The sequence below is a fragment of the Rhinatrema bivittatum genome, chromosome 13 (genome assembly GCF_901001135.1).
Source record: "Rhinatrema bivittatum chromosome 13, aRhiBiv1.1, whole genome shotgun sequence".
NCBI classification, from domain to species: Eukaryota; Metazoa; Chordata; class Amphibia; order Gymnophiona; family Rhinatrematidae; genus Rhinatrema; species Rhinatrema bivittatum.
This window is the reverse complement of record NC_042627.1, coordinates 12979410-13002308: the sequence shown is the minus strand read 5'-3', so window position 1 is coordinate 13002308 and position 22899 is coordinate 12979410. Positions and strand designations below refer to the sequence as shown.

At 40.8% G+C, this 22899-nt stretch overlaps 1 protein-coding gene across 1 annotated transcript in view; it reads left to right on the top strand.

Annotated features, from left to right (window-relative positions):
• The window catches only part of PEAK1 (pseudopodium enriched atypical kinase 1), a 232204-nt gene extending 209761 nt beyond the window's left edge, over nt 1-22443 (top strand). Inside the window, 4 exon segments of the mRNA XM_029575835.1 lie at nt 654-1408; nt 12552-12872; nt 12874-13194; nt 13196-22443. Of these exon segments, the coding sequence (XP_029431695.1) occupies nt 654-1408; nt 12552-12872; nt 12874-13194; nt 13196-13714 (1916 nt within the window). The 3' untranslated portion in view covers nt 13715-22443.
• The last annotated feature ends 456 nt before the right edge of the window (nt 22444-22899 follow it).

The following is a 22899-nucleotide window of genomic DNA, read 5'->3' as shown; positions in this document are numbered from 1 at the left end:
AGCTCCTGAAGAGGTTGATTAGGCTTCAGATAGTTCACCATGCAACAGCAAGGGTTTTGATATTGAGCCACCCCAACGCTGATTTCCCTTCATTTGGCTGCCTATTGCTCTGCAAATAATTAAAATACAAATTTTAAATTTTTTTCTCTGCTTTCGTGGGATAGAGCCTGAAGTATTTGAGGGGGAGAGTATTTCCTAGCATGTTCCCTCTAGAGCATTTGAATCAATCAACATGCTAGATTGGTAGTGCAATCAGTTAAATCCCTGAAAAAAAATCCAAGTAAGAGTTGGATTTTTTACAGGGCTGGCACCATCCTGGTGGAATCTTCCGTGGCTAGATTTGAAACTTTCAGACTTATGATATTTTGGTGATCTAAACATTGCTGAAATCATATGATTTATTTTGTATGATCCCTTTAGGAATTTAAGATGTTCTTGTTGTATGTTCATTTGTTATTTCTTCATTAAATATATTGGATTAACTATTATTGTATCTTGGGTGTTAATTTTATTTAACTTTTTAATTGCTAGATTTCTATACCCCAGTTTGTATCATTTCATTATCAGAAAAAAGTTATAAATGGTCAATTATTAAATTAAATACTAAAGTTGGAGGTGTTCCAAAACTTTTATATTTTTTCTTTGTGATGCAGGGCAGTCCAGAGCAAACATGATACCCCCCAAGCAGCCGCGACAGGTGAAAGGTGCTTCAGATGATGCCATTGCCTTCGGGGAATCAGCAGAAGCAGAGCTGTTGTGCAAGTCTCAAGTTACGCCACCACCACTGCCAAAGAAAACTATCATGAGAGCAAATACGGAGCCAACCCCTAGGGACTTCCTGCAACAAAGTGAGCAGAAGTCCCCAGAGAACAACCTGTGTGTAGCAAATCCCACCTATGACATTGACACCAACTGGGACACAGGCAGCGCCTGTTCATCTGTAAGCTCGGATGCAAAGATGTTAGACAATGAGTCTAGTGATTCCCTAGACAGACCCCTGGGGAAAGGAAGAACAAGTGTCTCCGTTGGCAACAGCAATTCTAGCTTGACTGCTATTAGTATTAAAGAGAGGGTCTCCAGCATGGAGTATCTCTCTAGGAGGCGCCTCACCCATAATAAACAGAGCAAGAGCATCCAGAAACCCCAGAGGCATGCCTTGTACAGAGGGATCGAGAACAGAGAGGAAGTGGTGGGTAAAATCCGAACCCTCCACGTTGACTCTCTGAAGAAGTTGGCCGTCAAGTGTGAAGATCTATTCATGGCTGGTCAAAAGGACCAACTTCGTTTTGGAGTAGACAGCTGGTCTGATTTTCGGCTAACTAGCGACAAGCCGTGTTGTGAGGCAGGGGATGCAATCTACTACACGGCTTCCTACGCAAAAGATCCACTTAACAACTATGCTGTTAAGGTAAGGTAAACAAGAAATGTCAGAATGTAAAAATTAGCATTTATGTAGCACCAGAATTTGTTTTATAAACAAAGGCTAACATTTTAGAAACATACTTGCAAACCATCTTTAGTGGGGATTGCCATGAAAACTGATTTCTTTAGCAGAACAGCACCGTTTATGTGAATAAATGAACAAATACTATGAATCATGAAGGAGTTTTAAATAATTTTTTGCAAAAGTAAAGAAGCAATTTTCAATTTAATTTCTTTGATTCCATGGACTTTCAGAAAGAAATAATATACACATTATTGGGCAGACTACATAAGCCATATGATCTTTTTCTGCTGTCATGGTTCCGTCTCTGAATGAAGACAGCATTAACACATTTGTAATATACAAGTGTATACAGTAAGCCAGCCTCCATTTTGTTCTAACGAAGGTCATGTCACTGGCAGATTCAGGGGTGTAGTGCATCTGAGGAATTGCAGAGTGGGGTGCAGCTTGATTTAAACACGTTGAGGTCAGTATTCAAAGCTAGATTTTTAACTGGATGAAAAAGAAGCATTCCAGCATTCCAGTGGCATTTCGGGGAGGAGTTCAGTAACCTGGCTAATTTAGCTGATTTTAGACTGGCTAAATTAGCCGGATAACTTTAGACCTGGCAGCCGACAGTCCTTTGCCCTTACTATGTCACAGGAGCTACCGCCGCCATTGGTCGACCCCAGTGACATAGTGAGGGCAAAGGACCGTCGGCGCCATTTTGACTACTGGCAGCCGACAGCCCAAGTCCAGGAGATCGCTCCCGGACCGCTCCTGGACCCCCGCTGGACCACCAGGGACTTTTGGCAGGTCTTGGGAGGGTGGGGGGTTGTAGTAAATAAATTTTGGAGGCCTTGGGGGGCGTCAGGAGGGTGGGGGGTTTTGTTAGATTTTTACTTTTTTATTAAAGATTTGTCTGCGAGCCAGATGCAGCCATCAAAAGAGCCACATCTGGCTCGCGAGCCATTGGTTCCTGACCCCTGACTTAACAGGATATATTCAAAGAGATCCTGTTAAATAGTGCTGGCAAAATAGTTTTAAAAAAAATGTGCAAGGAGTCTGTGGGCAATTCTCGCCCTCCCCTCCTCCAAATTTAATATCTGGCCCAGACTGTACACCCTCTGCCCTGCAAAATATGAGAAAAGTGTGGTGGGTCAGCAGATCAGGCCCACTCCTCCCCACCCTCTCTTGGATTTAATCTAGCTGCCTCATTACCCTCTCACCCACCCAGCTCCAGTGACTATAACCTGGGCCATATGCGCCCGTTCTCTCCCAGTACTTTAAAAAAAGAAAAAAAAAGCCATGTGGGAGCAAGGTAGGAACTTACCTGCTCCAGGCACTCCAGCGTACTTCTGTTAGAAGCCTAAATTGTGGGTAGTTTTACACTTCTAGCGTTAGAAGCATAAATATGGGAGTAGTTTACGTTTCCAGCACTGTCAGTATAGCAGCACTGAAGCACCAGATTCAGAGTTGGCGCAGCTTTTGGTACAGTCTTTGGGCTGTTCTGTAGCCCCCCCCCCCCCCCCCCAAAAAAAACCAGCCTCTGCTCCATTCTCCTCAGTGCCGAAGTCCTCTAAGGCATTTTCTGTGCCAAGGATTGCTCCATTGTCTGTGCCAAAAACCTTGTTACAGAGGATGAGACAATCTTCAGCACAGAAAATGCTGCATAATAAACACCATGCCTTCTCAACACCATCAACTTCAAGGGGGCTTGATGACATGCCTGCACAAGTGCTTCCTTTTATGGCTCTTTCTGAATTCCAAGCCATCCAGAGCACCATTGGAAGCCTCAGTTTGGAATATTTGTGAACCACCAGATGCTTTAACACAATTTTCAGGGCTGGTTCTGGTGCAACCCTCAGGAACTCTTGGAGCTCTGACAGGTCAATGCCCTGTGCTGCAACACAGGAGGAAGAACCAATTTGGGTTTCAGGGGAGGACCTATTACCTCCAAGTCAGAGAGCAGAACAATTGGTTGACAAAATAAAGGTGCTGTTGAAGTTCTCCATTACATCCCTATCTTCAGTAATGCTTCATCCTCTTCTTGCTGGAGAATTTACATCTCAGTCGGAAGGGGCCTCCCCTTTCTTGTCAAGCTCAGCAACCTGTTTCCAACAGTGGCGGATCCAGGTAACAAGTACCTGGCAAGTACTCAAACATTAAGTAGATCCCATACTACTGCCAGTAATAGCAATGGCTATTCTGTGTCAACTTGATTAATAGCAGTTAAGTTCCTGGAGGAGAAGTCTATTATCCAAACCTTTTTTAAACACAGCTATGCTTATTGCCCTAACCAAATAATCTGGCAACAAATTCCAGTGCTTATTTGTGCTTTCAGTAAAAAATAATTTTCTCTGATTTGTTTTAAATTTTCTACTTTCTAACTTCATGGCATGCTCCTTAGACCACCTATTCTCTGAAAGAGTAAATAACCAATTCACATTTACCTGTTCTAGACCTCAAGATTTTTATTTTATTTTATTTAAGTGTTTTTATATACCGGGATACGTTGGGAACATCATCTCGGTTCACAGGTAACTAGATACAGCAACGAGCTTCACAGCGAACAAGTAACAATATCTAACGAGCTTCAAATGGAACAAGTAACAATGTGTAACAATGTATAGTAACAGGAAACATTACATTGGGTAAGTTAATTGCGGTGGGAGGAAATTGGCAGAGGGGCTAAAGAGGGATATGCAGAATGAGGGTGGTAGATTGCAGGGGGGGGGACTAGAAGGTGTATGCATGATACATTAAACAGGGGCAAGTTGGCTTGAAGTATTTATAAGAGGTATAGGTGGAGAAGATAGAGGGGGAGAGCATGTTTAAGGGGAGAGTTGGGCGTAACTGTTTAAAGAGCCAGGTCTTTTTTGACAAGATTCTAGGCGAAGGTTAGGGGGCATTTTGTTCCAGAGACCTCTATCCCCCCTCAGCCTTGTCTTCTCCAAGCTGAACAGCCCTAACCTCTTTAGCCTTTCCTCATAGGAGAGACTTTCCATTCCCTTTATCATTTTGGTCGCCCTTCTCAGAACCTTCTTCAGTGCAACTATATCTTTTTTGAGATGTGGCGACCAGAATTATACACAGTACTTAAGGTGCGGTCTCACCGTGGAGCGATACAGAGGCATTATGACATTTTCTTTTTTATTCACTATTCCTGTCCTAATAATTCCTACCATTCTGTTTGCTTTTTTGACTGCCACAGCACACCGAGCCGACGATTTCAATGTATTATCCACTATGACGCCTAGATCTTTTTCCTGGGTGGTAGCTCCTAATATGGAACCTAACATTGTGTAATTATAGCATGGGTTATTTTTCCCTATATGCATCACCTTGCACTTATCCACATTAAATATCATCTGCCATTTCGATGCCCAATTTTCCCATCTCACAAGATCTTCCTGCAATTTATCACAATCCGCTTGTGATTTAACTACTCTGAATAATTATCATCTGCAAATTTGATCACCTTACTTGTCGTAACACTTTCCAGATCATTTATAAATATATTGAAAAGCACCTGTCCATGTACAGATCCCTGAGGTACGCCACTGTTTTACTTTTTTCCATTGAAAAAATTGTACATTTAATCCTGCTGTCTGTTTCCTGTCTTTTTTTTTTTTTTATTTGTTTTATTAAATTTTGAAATTATCATGACATTACATCATCAAATCATAATACGGATATCCAGGATTATCATAATATAAAATACTTCAGATATTACTAACAACAATATAATTTTCTATAACCTGGAAATCCTAATTACCATGCAATAGCAGAAATCCAACTATTCATATAAGGAGCTAAATCGAGAAAAATTATCAAAATATAAGAAATTGAGAGTGTATGCTTCTCATTCAAAATGACAACTTACTTAAACACCTTTATTCTCAGTCATCTTTTTTGCTTCCAAAAAGGACTTCAATCCCTCTGGCTCAAAGTATATATATCTGGCATTTTCATATCTAACTAGACATTTACATGGGTATCTGACCACTAATTGAGCACCTACTTGTTCGGCAAGGGTTCTCAATTCTAAAAATTGTTTTCGTCTAATTTGGGTCGCTCTAGTAATGTCAGGAAAAATCCAGATTTGATGTTCTTGGAATTTTACTTCTCTATTCCTAAGGAACAGTCGTAAAATATTGTCCCTATCAGAGGGAAAAACAAATTTGACTAGAACAGTCCCTTTTTTTTTCTATAACATCTTCAGAAGAAGATTCTAATAATTGGGATATGTCTATTGGTGCTGCTTACTCTTCTATCAAATTAGTAGATTTTATAAAGTAAATCTTAGAAATAGGTGGATAAGCCTCTGTGGGAATTTTTAACACATCAGACATGTATTTCTTGAACTGATCCTGCAATACAGTAAACCTAGTTAAAGGAAAATTAATTATCCTTAAATTTAGGTACCTTGCTTCATTTTCCAATTTCTCTATATTTCTAATTTGCATTTTTTCCCCCTGTATCAAATTCATCTGTATTTTTTGTACTTGAGATAACATTTGTTCAATATCTGACATTTTTTGTTCCTGTTTTATAACCTTCTCTTCATGTTTCATAACACACTGATTCACCTGCAATGTAATAGTAGTTAGATTAGTTATAGCCTTTTCAAGGGTGACAATCGCAGTCCAGACCGAGTCCAAAGTTATTACAGAGGGTTTCTCAATTTTTATCGAGGATAAGGTGTTTAATTCTGGTATCCCAAAATCCAACTCAGCATTGAGTGCTTTGGGGTAACTCGCCTTATCTCCCTTCAAAGATGGATCTTCCTCCACCACTGGAAACATATTAGAAGTTCCTTCCAATGTTCCAGCTAGGGTAGCCACAATAGATGGATTAACTTGAGGCTTAATTTGACAAGGGGGAGGCGGAGTTGTCGGAGCTCCCGGACTTAGTGATGTAAACGAAGCAGGCGAATCTATCCCAGGCTCCTCTGGGTGATTTGCAGCGCTTCTCTCGGGAGTTGTATCGGAAGCAATTTTGAAAAATTTCTCAATTTTCTCTTGAGTTGGGGATACTGGGGAGACCACAGCTGCCAACTCCCTCAGTCTCCCTTTCCTCTTTGTATGAGGCATTGTCAAACTGGTTACTGACGAGAAATTTTCCACACTCTCACTGTTAATTAGTTGGATACTGCGACAAAAGTGGGGGAGAAAGATTAAATTCTAATATTTTTAATATATCACTTACTTGGGACGTAGAGACGAGAGACCAGAGATTTGGAGCAAAGCCGCGCGCGCCTAAGGGGCGCGCGCGGCTTGGGCGACGCGCACCGACGTCGACTACGCGCCGTGGGCGGGCCGATTTTATAGGCCCCAGATGATGACGTCAGAATCAGGAAATGCTGCACCCGGCAGGGCAAAAAGTAAATCTCACCCTCACCGGCAAGGAAATGGAACTCCAGATGGTCAAACAAAGTTCTGGCGTCTCACAAGCTCCCTCGGGCTGGTCTCTCTCTCCGTCTCCCCGAATACAGCTGTGGGCGGGCCGATTTTATAGGTCCCAGATGATGACGTCAGAATTAGGAAATGCTGCACCCGGCAGGGCGAAAAGTAAATCTCACCCTCACCGGCAAGGAAATGGAACTCCAGATGGTCAAACAAAGTTCTGGCGTCTCACAAGCTCCCTCGGGCTGGTCTCTCTCTCCGTCTCCCCCTGTTTCCTGTCTTTTAACCAGTTTGTAATCCACGAAAGGACATCTCCTCCCATACCATGACTTTTTAGTTTTCTTAGAAGCCTCTTATGAGGGATTTTGTCAAACGCTTTCTGAAAATCCAAATACATTACATCTACCAGTTCACCTTTATCTACATGTTTTATTAACCCCTTCAAAAAAGTGAAGCAGATTTGTGAGGCAAGACCTGCCTTGGGTAAAGCCATGCTGACTGTGTTGCATTAAACCATGTCTTTCTATATGTTCTGTGATTTTGATCTTTAGAATAGTTTCCACTATTTTTCCTGGCACTGAAGTCAGGCTCATCGGTCTATAGTTTCCCGGATCATCCTGGAGCCCTTTTTAAATATTGGGGTTACATTGGTCACTCTCCAGTCTTCAGATACAATGAATGGTTTTAATGATAGATTACATATTTTTACTAATATATCTGAAATTTCATTTGTTAGTTCCTTCAGAACCCTGATGTGCATACCGTCCAGTTCAAGTGATTTGCTACTCTTTATGATGCTACTCTCAATGATGTCAGAACCTTGTTGTCTAGGATGTTAGATTCATGCATCTCTATTTTGCATCTCTATTTTGCATCAAGGTTAGAACTTTGTTTCAAAGAAACTGCTATCTAGAACTTTTCCGTTTCCCCATAGGTTAAGAGGTACCGCTGTGTAGCATATTGAATCTAAAGCTTTCTCTATAACCCAAAGGTTAGGATACTGCTGTATAAAGCGTTACATGTAGAACTTTCTTTATAATGCTGAGACTAGGACTTGCACAGTATAGGCTGTTATAGGTAGAGCCCAGGAGATCTTGTGCAGTTTGTTGTCTGATTTAATATGCCAACACCTGTTGAGGCTTATAAAGGTTCACTGCAAGCTCTCCATAAGGGCACTAAAGTACAACTATTCATCCTATAATTGCAGTTTATCTCCCTTACACTGGCTTTGGTGATCATTAGAAGGCTCTTTCCTACTGATTAAAAAGAGTAAGAGCAATCAGAGTCTTGTCACAGCCTGCCTCATAACCTTTGGTGGGGAGAGTGCAGCTAGTCTGACCTAATAACCACTGGCATCAGCTGTAATTTTATTGGGTGTTTTCAAGGTGTGTACAGTAGCATTGAATCTTTAACTCCAGGGATCTGGCATAGATTTACAGTGTACTGTTGTAAATGCAGAACTCCTTGACTCATCTGATAGAAAAAACAAAGGGTAGGAGGATAGAAATTACATAGGTTTGTGACTACCATTGCTAAGGGACTTGGCTGTAGTTATGCTACCTTTTGTGTAGTGGGAAGGAAAGGATGCGAGCTCATAATGGCTCTGAATAGAAATACTAAGTATCTAAACTGGTGAATGTTACTGACCTGAGGGGCCGATGTAATAAGGTGTACTGAAGCGGCAGCGGGTTTTTGTGCCATTTGTACGCATGTTTTCCCATGCAAAGACCTATACAGTATGTAATAAGGGTTTTGTGCGCAGGGAAAAACCGCACACAAGTGCTTTTACAGACCCGCGCGTTTTCTACGCAAATACATGCTAATGGCATGCAAAGGAGGCGATTACTATTTACAGGCAATGCAGGTAGCTGCGCTAGCAAGGAGAAATCGGGTTAGTGCGGGTTTTTTAATGCAGGTTTTTAGCGCCTGGATCAGGGCAGGAGGTAAACAAAAGTGCCGGAGTGGAGAACGTTTTTTTTTTAATGGTTTTGCGGGTCAGCCAAGTGGCGGATGGAATGAGTAGAGAGAAGGCAGCTTATCAATGAGGCAGAATTGCCGATCCGCATTTCACGCTCTTACCCAGCAGTCTGAGTCCAATCATGAAGGCATTAGATATTGCTGTACCCACCTTCACATCAACTTCTGGATCACTAATTTATTCATTTTTTTGAAAAAGAAAGGCTTTCACCCCGAGGATTAACCGCAGGCGTTCACACGCCAATGGGTATCCGCGTGGATATCTGCTCATTTTACTACGTAGGGCCATTAGCGCGCGTTACTGCACGCATTAATAAGGCGCATATGTTTGGTGTGCGCAGAATTTATGCGTGTATCTAATTAGCATATACGGCTGTTATTACATTCCGCACTTCCACAGGTTTTTGCCCCGCGCGCCCCAATAAATCCACGCAGGAAAATCGGCGTGGATTTCAGCGCGTGAGGTAGGCTGGTATCCTTTTCTTCTTCCCTTTCCACTAAACACACAAATACCAGCATACACGTTACCCAGTGGCTGGACACCACTGACATTTGTAGGCATGCATGGCAATTAATAACGAACCTCTTTCAATCCTCAAGTATGTAGTTTAAGTTCAACCTCATTGTCCCTGAAAAGATAAACCTTTATTTGGCGCATTTACCTACCTACGCTTTTTTGCATTTTCTTTGCATGTGAATCATGACTAAAAGTGGGGGAAGGAAAAGTTGCAGTACATCGGCTTCTTTAATCTTTTCCCTCTCCAGTGTGCATAAGCCTGTGACAATTAGCACTTGAATTCATGCCTAATTTTTGTTCTGAATTCCCTTATGCTTTGCATCATGACATCGAGGCTTTAATTGCTTTTTGTCAGTTTTCCAGAAAGGATATTGTGGAAATCCTACGTTGTTTATGTACAGCCAGCAGTTTAATTGGTCTGGAATAACCCAGCTTCACGTCTGTTGCTATAAAAGAAATGCAGGGAGTATATAAATAACTTTTGAGAACTTTTTACTTATTTTGCACACTACTATCAACACTCATTCCTTAATAGCTACACACATATCCTTATAGAAATGTGTATCTCCTGGGTGGGACGGATTCTTTTTACATATACCCAGGGGCACACAGGAGAAGAAACAGTGGACCCTTTCTGCAAACCCTCCTCTTTACTCTCTCACTCTTGGCCGCTCCACGAGTAGCATAAGATCTGAGTTCCGTGGCTCCCAGTGGGGAAAGAACAAGTTCTAAGGCTCCTTGACCTTTTTGCAATAGCCCAGTACAAATCCTCTCCGTCTCTTGAAAGCAGCACTAATAATTATCATGCTTTTCAGTCACAAACACACACTGAGAAGCATGGTGGTTTCCAACTTTTTACTGATAGTTGATTTGATGACTGATTAATATTTACAGCTTCATTTTCTAGCTCAAAGTCAAATAATACAGTAGATAAGATTAATAAACTTGGGACCTCACTTCTCTAACAAAGTCTTCATATTCTCTTGGAAGCACACTTCTTAACACTTGTTTTCCCTCTCTTTCCAATTACTGCAATTTCTCCAATTACTCAAATTTCTCAGATTACTCAGAAAGAAGATACTTCAGTCCTCATTTAGATTTCCAATTTAGATCCCTGCTTCTCCCCCACTGTAGGTGGACAGATTACAGTCCCAGTATTTTATCAGAACATAGTCCCAATTCACACCTTTCTTGAAGTCTTCTTAGATCCTTTAACTCTCCTAAAGGCCGATACAGTAAAAGTCACGCGTAGCGCGTCCCTAGCGCCTCTTTTCGGACAGGAGCGGCGGCTGTCAGCGAGTTTGACAGCCGATGCTCAATTTTGCCGGTGTCGGTTCTCAAACCTGCTGACAGCCATGGGTTCAGAAACCGGACGCCGGCAAAATTGAGCGTCTGGTTTTCAAGCCGCGGGCTGATTTAAATTTTTTTTTTTAATTATTTTTTACTTTTGGGACCTCCGACTTAATATCGCCATGATATTAAGTCAGAGGGTGTAGAGAAAAGCGGTTTTTACTGCTTTTTCTGTACACTTTCCCGGTGCCGGCAGAAATTAACGCCTACCTTTGGGTAGGCGCTAATTTCTGAAAGTAAAATGTGCGACTTGGCTGCACATTTTACTTACTGAATCGCGCAGGAATAACTAATAGAGCCATCAACATGCATTTGCATGCTTCGGGGGGTTGGCCGCGCGTTTTTGACACGCTATTACCCTTTACTGAATAAGGGGTAAAGCTAGCGTGTCAAAAACGCACGTCCAAACGCAGGTTAACAGTGCGCGCCGCTGGAGCGCACAGTACTGTATCAGCCTGCTAGTTAGTACCTGATGGGCACTCTCCTCAGAATTCCTTCTCTTTTGATTTAGCAGCCTTCCCAGCTCTTACAATATCTTCAATCCCCTTACCACTTTGTATCCTCTATTTTCCTTCCCTCTATGCCACTGGCAGAGATATACTGTACTTGTTTCCAACCAGATTTCTCCACACTTCAGGTTCTTCCAAGATGAAAGACACCACTCTCCAACAGGTTTGGTTACTGAATCACGGATACCAAGGGCCATAGTCTCTGAACCTAAAGGAAGGGGGGGGGGGGGGGAAATCAAGCAAGAGTCAGGAAAGATGGAAAAACTTCTTGCCTCCCAACAGAGAAGATAGTCCAAAAATAGTTAAAGTTGAAACTCCTCTGCATCGGTTCACTGTCAGGTCCATCCTCTGAAAGAGAGAGATAGCACACTGCAGGTCTTCCCTAGCCCTTGATGACCCAGCCTTGAACACAGGAACGCCTCAAGGCCAGTCCACTGCAACAAAGGGGACCCGGCCGTCACGGAATTCTCCAAAATTGAATTAAGAGTAAAATCAAGCAGAATCAGGTCAGATGGCAGGCTGACCCCCAAAAGGAAAAATTCCCAACTCCTTTTCAATAAATAAGGAAAAACATTGTACAGCAGGAAAGAACAAGCTCCTGACTGCATGAAAGTCTAACTCAAAATCCACAAGGATAGATGGAGCTTGATGATAACAGCAAGATCTCACCATCTGCAGCTCCCACATGGGGGGGGGGGGGAGTAAACCCAAACTTCTCTTTACTAATTTCTGCCTAAACTTCCCCAGCTGGTCGGTACACTCCTGTTTGGTTAGGTAAATCAGAGGTTCCGTACATATGTATCCACAACCAAACAATTTTTGTGCCACAGGGACATTTGGATGACTTAGATGCACACGGCTGTTTGATAACCGTGATCCTTCTTGCAAGCTTCTCATCTCCACACAAATGTTTTCTGAGAGAGATAAATCCTCACAGATATACAGCTGCTGTGTCCCAAGTCTGTTTTTCTATGATTTTCAGGGTCACCACAATGAATATGCATGAGAGATTAGTGTGCACCTAGTCACAAATGTATGCAAATATACATATTCATTATGAATTTCCTGAAAACTATGCCAGTTAGGTGTGCCTTCAGGACAGAGTTGGGAGACACTGTTCTAGCAAAGATTTCCAATTATGCCAAACTGAATAATAATTTTGTGAAATGATAAAATGTTAATTAAGAACCAAGCCAGAAAATTAATTTCTCTTGGGACTTAATGCCGAGAATTACTGATATCCAGAATCAAAAAAACCAGTGCATGAACTGCCTTTGTCTAGAATTACTGGAAATGGATGACAGAATTTATTTTGCAGTGCATATGTTTTAAAAGTTAAATGTATTTATATTTTTATTTTTTTTCAGATTTGTAAAAGTAAAGCAAAGGAATCCCAGCAACAGTATTATCACAGCCTAGCAGTGCGTCAGAGCCTGGCAGTGAATTTTAACATTCAGCAGGACTGTGGGCACTTCCTAGCTGATGTCCCTGTTCGCTTACTTCCTTGGGAGGATCCCAATGTGGAGGAACAGGAAGACGAGGAAGAAGACAAAACAAAAGAAACAGCCAAAAATAAGAGCAAAGCAACGCCACCCAGCTCAGAGGCTTCAAGTAAGGACAGCACCAGCAGCCAGGGTACAGTCGGCAAACAGCGTAGTCGTGTTGTGGTCATCACGAGAGAGGTCCCTTATCCAAACGGTGGCTGATTTTGTGCAGGAATCGGTGATCCGGCACACCAAGAATCCAGACTTGTATGAGAGGCAGGTGTGTCTCCTTCTGTTGCAGCTGTGCTCAGGACTGGAACATTTGAAGCCCTATCACGTGACGCACTGCGACCTGCGGTTAGAGAACCTTCTGCTGGTTCACTGCCGGCTCAGAACTGGGTTTTCAAACTTTGAGCTGATAGAGCCGAACCCCAGCACAACTTGTCCAGCTAGGCTAATAGTAAGCAACTTCTCACAAGCCAAGCAGAAGAGCCACACGGTGGATCCAGAGGTCCTGCGTGATCAAGTCGCGCCTGGCCCCCGAGATCATCACTGCCACTCAGTACAAGAAGTGCGATGAGTTCCAGACAGGCATCCTCATCTACGAAATGCTGCACCTGCCCAATCCATTTGAGGAGAATCCAGACCTGAAGGAGAAAGAGTACACCCGGGCTGACCTGCCACCCATTCCTCGTCGCTCGCTCTATTCTCAAGGGCTCCAGCAGCTTGCCAGCTGCCTCCTGAACCCTAACCCCTCGGAGCGTATCTTGATCTCGGACGCCAAGGGAATTCTGCGCTGTTTGCTGTGGGGTCCACGTGAAGATTTGTTCCAGACTTTTAGTTCGGCCTCCAGCCCTGATCAGAGGGATACCATGCTCCAGAATTGGCTGGACATTAAGCGGACGCTACTGATGATCAAGTTTGCAGAGAGATCCTTGGACGGGGAGAATGGGATCAGCCTGGAAGACTGCCTGTGCTCTCAGTACCTGGCATTTGCCACTATAGACTCACTCGATCGCATTGTGAAAATTACGCAGCAGCGTTAAAACTGTTTCCATCTTCTGCTGCTAACTATATTCCCCCCCCACGCACATCTTCCCTACTCCCTCTTTTCAAACTCCTCTCTCAGAAGAAATACCGAAAAGAATGAGAGAAGATTAATTCCTAAAAGGGGTCTTATTTTGTAAAAATGTCTCCTTGAATTGGGAACCTGCCATTTTGAGCCTGAAATATTACATTGTTGCAGAGCAGGCGTTCAAGTGGTAAAACCTGTTGTTCGAGGGATATTTGTCTCTCAGAATTTCAGTTTTTGGTATAGCAGAGAATTTGTGGGGTGCAAGGTGCAGATAGGAAGTCAGGTGGTGAATGGGTTCAAGTTTTGTCGTACCCTTTTCTATGCCAACTCTCTCATCATAATTTAGCCAGTTGGTGCCACTACTTCCCATTAAGAATTTGGGAATCACAAAATTTTATTTTGGGAGATGATTTACCTCACCTGCTCATGCTATGTAAATTCCATAGGCCACCTCCAGCTGGGCCCATGCCTTTGGAGAAATAAGCAAGCTTTGGAGCAATGTTTTGGATTCTATGGGATATTTTCCCGCCCTGGTTATAATACTGAATATATTTCAGAGAGACACCAACTACCTGGTTCCTCCTTTATTTGAGCCTCTATTGGCTGTTACAAACCAGGGAGGAGAAAGAAGGGAGACTGACTTGTAGTCAAACATATGGCCCCTTTGTTTTTTTTTTATGCCACCGCTATAAAATCTTTCTATTTAAATCAAGGGCTAGAGTAGTTGTGTTTATGATTTGGGGTGAAAGATGTGTGCTTGGGAATGCCAGCAGCCCTTATCGTTGAGCCTTCACTCCTATGGATATATGTGCAATTCTTGTATTTTTATTCATTTTTTTTTAAACAATCTGTATATTACAGTGTTTAAAGTTACATGAAATATTTTTACTTAGGCCTGCAAAAATCTTCTTTTCCTCCCTGTCTGGCACATAAATGCACAGTGACCCATGTGCTCATTCAGTGAAATTATTTCAATTTTGTGTTTTATTTGTGAGAAGTGTGAGAAATAAGTTTACATTGATTACTGATAGAAAATCGCCACTTTTTATTTTAGTATGCAGTGCATGCTTGCAGGACCCAGAGATATGAGAAATCAGCAAGCCCCATCCCATGTGCCCAGTGAAGCCAGCCAGATTACCCACCAACGCAATGCTGTTATAAACAACTAGTCATTCTCTTCCGCCAAATACCATCGTTTTAACTAGACAGTATTATTTTATTTATAATTCGAGAGAGATGATAGATGTGGCCTTTTTAATATTTCAGATTTTTTTTTTAAATTCAGTAGCCAGTCGTTTGAAGATAATTCATGAGAATTGTTTGGTATAACATTCATCTAGAAAGAAAAGGGAAAAACTCCAGAGGGAGCTGGTATATTGTAAGGCTGGTGCTGCTGCGCTTCTCTGAATTTATGTATTACATAAGTAGTGTGTAGTGAGGTCAACTGACCTTGCATAATTTTACCACAACCATACTCCTGTAGTGCAGAATACATCAGTCAAAAGAGTGAATTAAGTGGTAATGTGGAGTCCCCAGACCGAATGCCTTAATGTAAAGATAGCGATTCTGTAGTGGTGAAGTTTTGCTTTACTTTTAAATATTTTGCCTGGCTTATGACAGGCCATGACAAAAAAAAAAAAATGTGGTGGTTACTAATCATTAAATGATGGACTTCATCTCCTTGCTCCTTTACCATAATACTGCAGTCCCCCCACCATTAAGGGATTGTTTGCTTCATCTTTCACAGCTACTTTGCTATCAGGGAGGAAAATTTCATATTTTAACCTCGCTATTGGCAGTAGAGCTTTGTATTTCTGCAAGAAAACCATAAATGTAGCTGTAGTTGACTCTGTGAAGCACTACCGTGCAGTGCCTCAGGAATTGCATACCACAAGGCTTTCAGACCTGTCGTAGTGACGCCACAATCCAGTCATATGTTTAGGCTATCCACAATGAATATATATATATGATAGGTTTGCATATATTAGGCTTCCTTTGTGTGCAAATTTTATCTCATGCATATTCATCGTAGATATCCTAAAATCCTGGGTCACCAGGGCAGGTTTGGGAACCCCTGGCAACATACTGTATAGTGGCATAGGAGCAAACCAGAATGACAGCTGACTAAACATTTCATTCTCGATACTAACACTATTTGCCAACTTTAGAAAAGCTATACTATCAAGATGTGTCCTGTTTAGAAGCTCTTTTGGAAGTATAGTGAAGCCAATTGTGACATCAGTTGATGTTATTTCTGATGTGGAAACTTCCCTGAAAATTTCTAAAAAGAATTTAATGATCAAATGACTGAAATGTACAATATTCCGTTTTAGCCAGTGTGAGTTCATCCTGCAAGTGCTTGAAAAACTGCACAGTGGTGTTCTGCAGGTTATTTGTTTGGCTAAAACTTGAATCATAAGTAAAGGACACTGTATTCATCTGGTAGTATTTGTTTCCCTGGTTCTGATTTTAGTGCAGCCAATATTCACTTATGCATTGCACTTTGGAAAAATCTCCTCATTGCAGGACATTTTATTAGTAGTACTTAGACCCCTGGTTATCCCTTCCCTGGTATATTTCCATTGATTTGTTCCTGTATTGATATGTACATGTAAAGCTGTGCTTGCGTTCTTCATGATCCTTGCCATGCTTACCTGCAGAAGTTGAATATTGAATGTGATATTTTTTGTTTGGGTACTTGGGGGCTAGTTTACTGAGGAATGTTTTCCCATTCTCTGTGTAGTGGAAAGAGGTTTATGAATCAGGCCCTTAATACAACTGCTTACCAGTCTTTTAACTTGACCCTAATCTAGTTTTATTTTCTTATAGCCAAGACTATCCTAGCTGGGAGATGAGTGCCCCAGGCCACACCCATAAGCAACTTCTGGCAGCCTTTCCCTCATACTGTGATCCTATCCCCCCTCCCTCCTGCCTGCATCTACCTCTTCCTCTGCCAGCTTCAGTCTGAAGTCTGAACATGCAAAATCATGTAGTTTTGCAGGACTTATTGGCTCTGTGTGTTCAGACTTCAAATGGAAGCCAGCAGAGGAGGTGGCAGATGCAGGTAAGAAGCACTGTGCTCCTTCTGCCAGTAGAAGGGAAAAAATAGAGGCTTTCAGTAAAGGATTTTCCCCAGTCCTGCTTTAAAGCTTGTGATAAGATTTGAAATCAGTATTCATTATACCCTGTTATAGTGTTCAGCACAGTGATAAAGTTTGTTTCTGTAGACATGCAATGAAGTTCTGAAGACACTTTTTATCCAAGGGTTTTCTGACAAGATATATTTGTGTACGTTTTATTTTTACTTTTTAGTCATTTGGACCAAGCTTTCATGTCTTATGTGCTATCAGACATTTTTATTCATTTTGTGAATGGTAAATTGGTTATGTCTGCCTAGATTTACACTATAGTGGTCACTCTATCTCCATACAGTCAAGAACCTATTGCTTTTCTGTCCCCCTCTACCCCACCATACCTCACTACCCTAGCACTCTTGATCTCCAAGTTCCATAATGGATGACAGTTTCCCTGTAAAATTACCTGAATCATCTTTACATACATACATCACAATCTCATCTATCCAGAAGTGCCACTGCCTATACCATGTAATCAAAAGATTACAAATTGTCAGAATGGATATTCTCTACTGTACCATAGTACTAAACTAGGTGCCCATCTGAGTAACCACTTATCCTTTGAATAAACCTGCAGTCTACCCTAGCTCTCTTGCCAGTTAATGCACTGATCTCCCACATGGACAAGCACGGTATTCAGCATCCAAGCAGTTTCTCCTGCAATTCCAGATTTTTCAGGTTTTCATAAATTTGGACATCTCCACCCCAGTATCTGCCCATGTGTCAAGCAGAAGCAGCGTCAACATGAATGTAATCGTGAATAAGAAAGAACTGAAAATGAGGGGTTTTGTGCTGCAGCTGTGTAATTTACAATACCCCAAGCTGTCCAGGTCATTCTTCCAAGGTAATGCAAGCCACAGTTATACACCCATACACTCACAGACACATTTATTTTAATAAACCCATGCACTTTTTAATAGATATAAATTGAGCACAAGTACTGAGATATAAGCAGAATGTCAGTATTGTGTAAATATATATTTGTGAATGTTCCTTAATAGTTGTAATTTTCTTTTATAATACAAAATACCCTTTTTTTTCATCATATGTTTGAAAAAAATTGAATGTAGTAATCCCAGAAAGGATATGAACGTGTAAATGGCATGATCAAGGATAGATACAATTAACCTACTGCCCTGTGGCTAATGAAAGAAATCAAATCCCAGGAGGATTAGCTTGTTGATAGTGTTGTTCATCACAGATAGAATAAAGTTAACTTCTTCCTTACCAGAAATCGGTATTTTGCATGGAGAAAGGCGACATAGTTGGAATTACATTTGTATTAGGGAGAGGAATGTGAAGTTCTGTATTATTGGTTTCCTTTGACATCCCTCTCCATTTACAGACATTGGAGAGAGTAACAAGATCCCATGGAAGAGAAGTATATTAGGATTGGAAAGTGGGGCCGTCTGATAGGAACAATAAAGGGAGAGGCATGACTGGAATTTTAAACACTAGTTTTGAATGTCAGTAGTATAGCTAGTAGTATTCACAAGGCCTTGCAACACTCTAAATCTGCAACAGATTGTTCCTCCAGAGATTCAAATGATGTCCTACATTTATTATTGCTACTTCTTATCCCTGGCCAGTTGTACTTGAGCTTGGTTTCTGGCCTTAAGTGTTTTGACCTTTTCACCAGGCTTAAGCCATAGAATCTCTTTTTCCAGACTTAATTCTCCATTCTCATATTGGATTTCGGTCACTTGTTCTCTAATACATGCCAGTTTTCAACATCGGTCCATGTGCCATCAGTGTCGAGGTCTGGCTGTATATTCTAACCACTGGGTGAGGAAGTGAAAGGAAGATGCAGATTTTCTCACCTCTAAATCACTGGGAACCAAGTTTAACACTGTCTTTGTAGGGTAAATGACTACCACCAGACTAGGCTGATGTGTTTAGGATTTAAAATTTGGAATTTAGGTTCAAGTGTGAATTACAATAATAAACTAACCTAAATTGAATTCACACTTTTTCTATGACGCTATCTATGCAAAACATGGATTAGTATTTTTTTTTTTAAACAAAACATATGAATGAAGTAATGATAGGCTATTACCTGGTATTCTCCCCACTTTTGCTGTGCTCAAAAAAACAATTATTAAAGTAACAGTGCCTTAAATTTGTCCGAAGTTATTTATGTGCTTCCAACTCAATTGGAACTAGTTTCTACCAGACTATGGCATTATGAACCTTCAGTTGCAATTGCATAATATTTTCCCCATTTTCATAAACCTCATAGCTAGCTTAGACATTGTATTGACACACATGCGCTAGGTGTTGAATTTGTGCAATGATTGAGATCCACTGACCTGGCCCAGCCTGGCTTGTCTGAGAAGTAGATTGCTGGGAGGCAGGAATAAAACCCTGATCTCCCACATAGCATTATAGTAGAGCCTGGGTCCTTCTACATGGCCAAATATGATGGAGTCTATGTTGATTTTCGCCTCTGGTTTACTAAGTTGGTCAGTTTCATGCCCCTGTTTCTTGGACTTAGCAGCAAAATAATTGAATAGCCACTTTAAGTATGATCACCAGTGCACTACTGATCTTTTTCTAGTTTGTCACCACGCCTCGACTTTTGCTATGTGGAATAGGAGTAGGGTTGCCCACCTCACATCAGGTTAACTAAACAAGGTGATCTAGTTCTGGTTTTGCCCCAGTGCATGAATGGGTTTGTAGTACTGATTTTCCTAGAGAACTCCATGAGAATATCAGAATTACAAATCTGCAAAGGGGCAAAACCAGAACGGAATATGCTTGTTTGGTTGGTCTGAAGTGAAATGGTAGCCCTAAATAGTTTTTATCAGCTAACTAGTAAGTTTGAAAAGAGAATTCTAAAACAAGGCTTCAGTTATTAATTTAGAAATAATTTACTTACAAAAATAAATAATGTCCTAAAACAAAGATATAGAACTGACTTCTACAAAATGTTTTTTCTTTAAAATTGGGGATGATTTTCAAAACCTAAAAATGTCTGAATTTAGAAATGCAATATTTTCTGAGGTCCAAAACTTACAATGTAACAGTACCTCTGAAGCAAAGCAATTACAAATACATTAGGCAGAAATGCACAAAGTCCCAGACTTATACCACAAGGGTGGGCAAACCTTTTCTTTTTTTTTTTTTTAAACTAGGGCCACATTACTGGCTCTCACTTGCAACAGGAGCTGGGAAGTTCCCTCCTGGAGCCTTATATCTCTCTCCCTTAGGTTGGGGAGGGATGAGAATCCCTGAAAGCGCTCACCTTCTCTCTCACTTGTATAAACTCTCACATACCCTTCTCTCTCTTTCTCTCTCTCATTCTCTTCTTCTTATGGCGGCAGCCTAGGGCCCTCATTCCTGGGCCCTGCTGGCAACCCTGGGGGGCCTCCCTTTTTGGCCACCAATTAGATGGATTCTGCCAGTGGCCTTGGGGGCCCTTCTTTGGCCAATGTCATCAGCAGGGCCCCTGTGCCGCGCTTGTGGGGATGGTGGCAGTTTCTGGTTTTGGCAGGCTGGACACAGTAGAGCACCAGCACGAGGTAGGCGAGCCACATTAGACAGGGTAAACTGCCAGTTTGCCCACCCCTGCTCTTGCTTCACTTATAAGGCAAAGAAAAATGTTGTAAAATTAAAAGAAAAAGATCAAAGAAATGCAGAAAGCTTAAGTTGATGAGGAAGGTAGGGATGGGTAATATATGTAATATGTATGCGCTAATAACTAAATAGGGAAGGTTTAATATCTAAGGTAACATGTGCCTATAGGTCCCTGGGACTGGGCATCCATCCCAAAATGAGATTTATATTCTTGGGTTTCATGCAGAAAAACAGGATTAAATATTAAAGAATGCTGCTTTAGTTTGAGTTTATAATGCTTTACTGGAGAATTTCATACCTAGTGAGCACCAATCAGACTGTCGCCCTATAAAGAAACAAGAGAAGTTGTGCCATCCCACAATTGAAGGTGGGCAATAGTGGAGAACTATGCAATTATTTCCAAATTTCTTAAAACGTTTTCAAGTCAGAAATAGATAAGTACTGTCCAAAAGAGTAGAGTTCAAGGAAGTCAACATCCCGGTCGACCTACGTGATAGGAGAGGAGTGTATAGAATAAATGGAGCAAATACCTTGGTCATGGCTGTGCACGTCCTTGTTTATTTTAACTTCTAAGTATTTTTCACTTTAAAAAAGCGAAAAAGAGCCGTACGGATGACTTTCAATAATATTCATAGACACATGTACTAGTTATTCTTATAATCGGATCCCTTAAGATCTTTTCACTTGTTCACTGTCCAGAAAATAACTAAATGAAAGTGCCTCTGAACAGATGATATCTTTATGCTTATTTCCTATTATTATATATCGGATTAAATTGAATTTCCCCAGTAACCAGGGATCTTTTTTCCTGTACAGTACAATGGCCAGGATTACTCAGTTTAGGTTGAGTGTATCCACACCCTTTTATTCAAATTCTGGAAGATAACTTTGAGTTCAGTGACTCTAAGTAACTCTCTAAAGTTGAGCTGCAATGCCGCCATGACTCTGTGATCCCTCAGACAGAAGGTTGGGAAAGTACGATAAGGAATAGAATGGCAGATTTTGGGAGCATAAACTAGATTATGACACTTGTGTTCTCATATGTTTAATTGTAGAATTATTTGGGGGAGTGATTAAAAAATAGAAAAGTGGAAGGATTTCTTATGTGTTTAATGCAGTAACGTCAGGAAAATGGAGTAGAAGGGGGTACAATTATGAATGTTATGAAAGACAAAAGAACGGAATGTGTAGTGTAAAACTCCAGAAAAAATTGTAAACAAACTGCCTTTACTTTGCATTATTTCTATTGATTGATAGATGTTTCTAGAAATCATTTGGGGAGGGATCAGAGTTGGTTTTCTCATATGTGCAAAAGGGAGAAATCCTTTATTGATCAAACTCAATCTTTACCATCCTCTGCCAGATCTGATTTTTAGGACTATGAAAATATGCCAGTTTACCTGGTTGTTAGATCAACTACAGTACATACAAATACTATCTGAGGACAGTTTTCAATGAGACTGAGCTGGGTAACTACAAGATAGTTGACTACATCTCCTGATTTGAAACTTGCATCTCACATAGCAGCAAAAATACACATGTACTTTCATAACGTGTACTTTTAGCTAGATTAAAAAGAAGGTATTCTCAGAGATGTGTTTAGGTCAGGGAGTAAACTATGCACTTAATTGTTAAGCAAATTACTTAAAATTGCCCCCATTATGAATATTCATTATAGATAGCATCAAAATCAAAGATGGAGGAGGATCTCAAGGATTGTATTTAGGAATCACTGCTTTAGACAATTACAAAGTATTTCAACATGTTTGGATTCTGTAATAGTGGTGACAAAAATGCAACTGTTCCAAGGATGAGAAATAATCGGCATTTAGTGTGAGTAATTAGGGGTGAGCAGGCCAAAAAAGCCATTTTTTCATTTCATTGGGTAAAGTTTCCCATCTGAATTCTGTTTCATTGGGGAATTCTTTTTGCAGCAAATAGTATGCACTGTTGGTGAATAGTTCGCGCTGAAAATAAAAAATGAAGTTTTGTGATTTTTACTGTCATTTTGTTAACAAAAAACATTAAAATGAATATAGTATGTTTCATTAACCTTGTCATTTCAATTGAAAGCACATCCCAAGAAATTATCATATTATGAAATCGCAGAATTGTAATAGTATTTGTCACTTATTCAAAGAAATTCACAGATCTGAAAATAAAATTAACTATTGCTTTCTAAGAAAACAATAGTTGATATATAGCATGACAACAATTCATCTTCATATCTTCAGAGGCAATTTTATGGAATGAATACAGGTTGATAGATTTTATAATAGAAAATTATTGTGTTCTTCAGGAACTTAGTTATCTTGGTGGTAATATTTCCTTTGACCTCTGGGGTCCAGAAATATAATGGTCAGTATGCCTGCCCTCAGTCAATAGTTTTACACTATACGCCTTATTGTCAGTGCATCTGTATATAACAAAAAAAAGTTCCACAGCA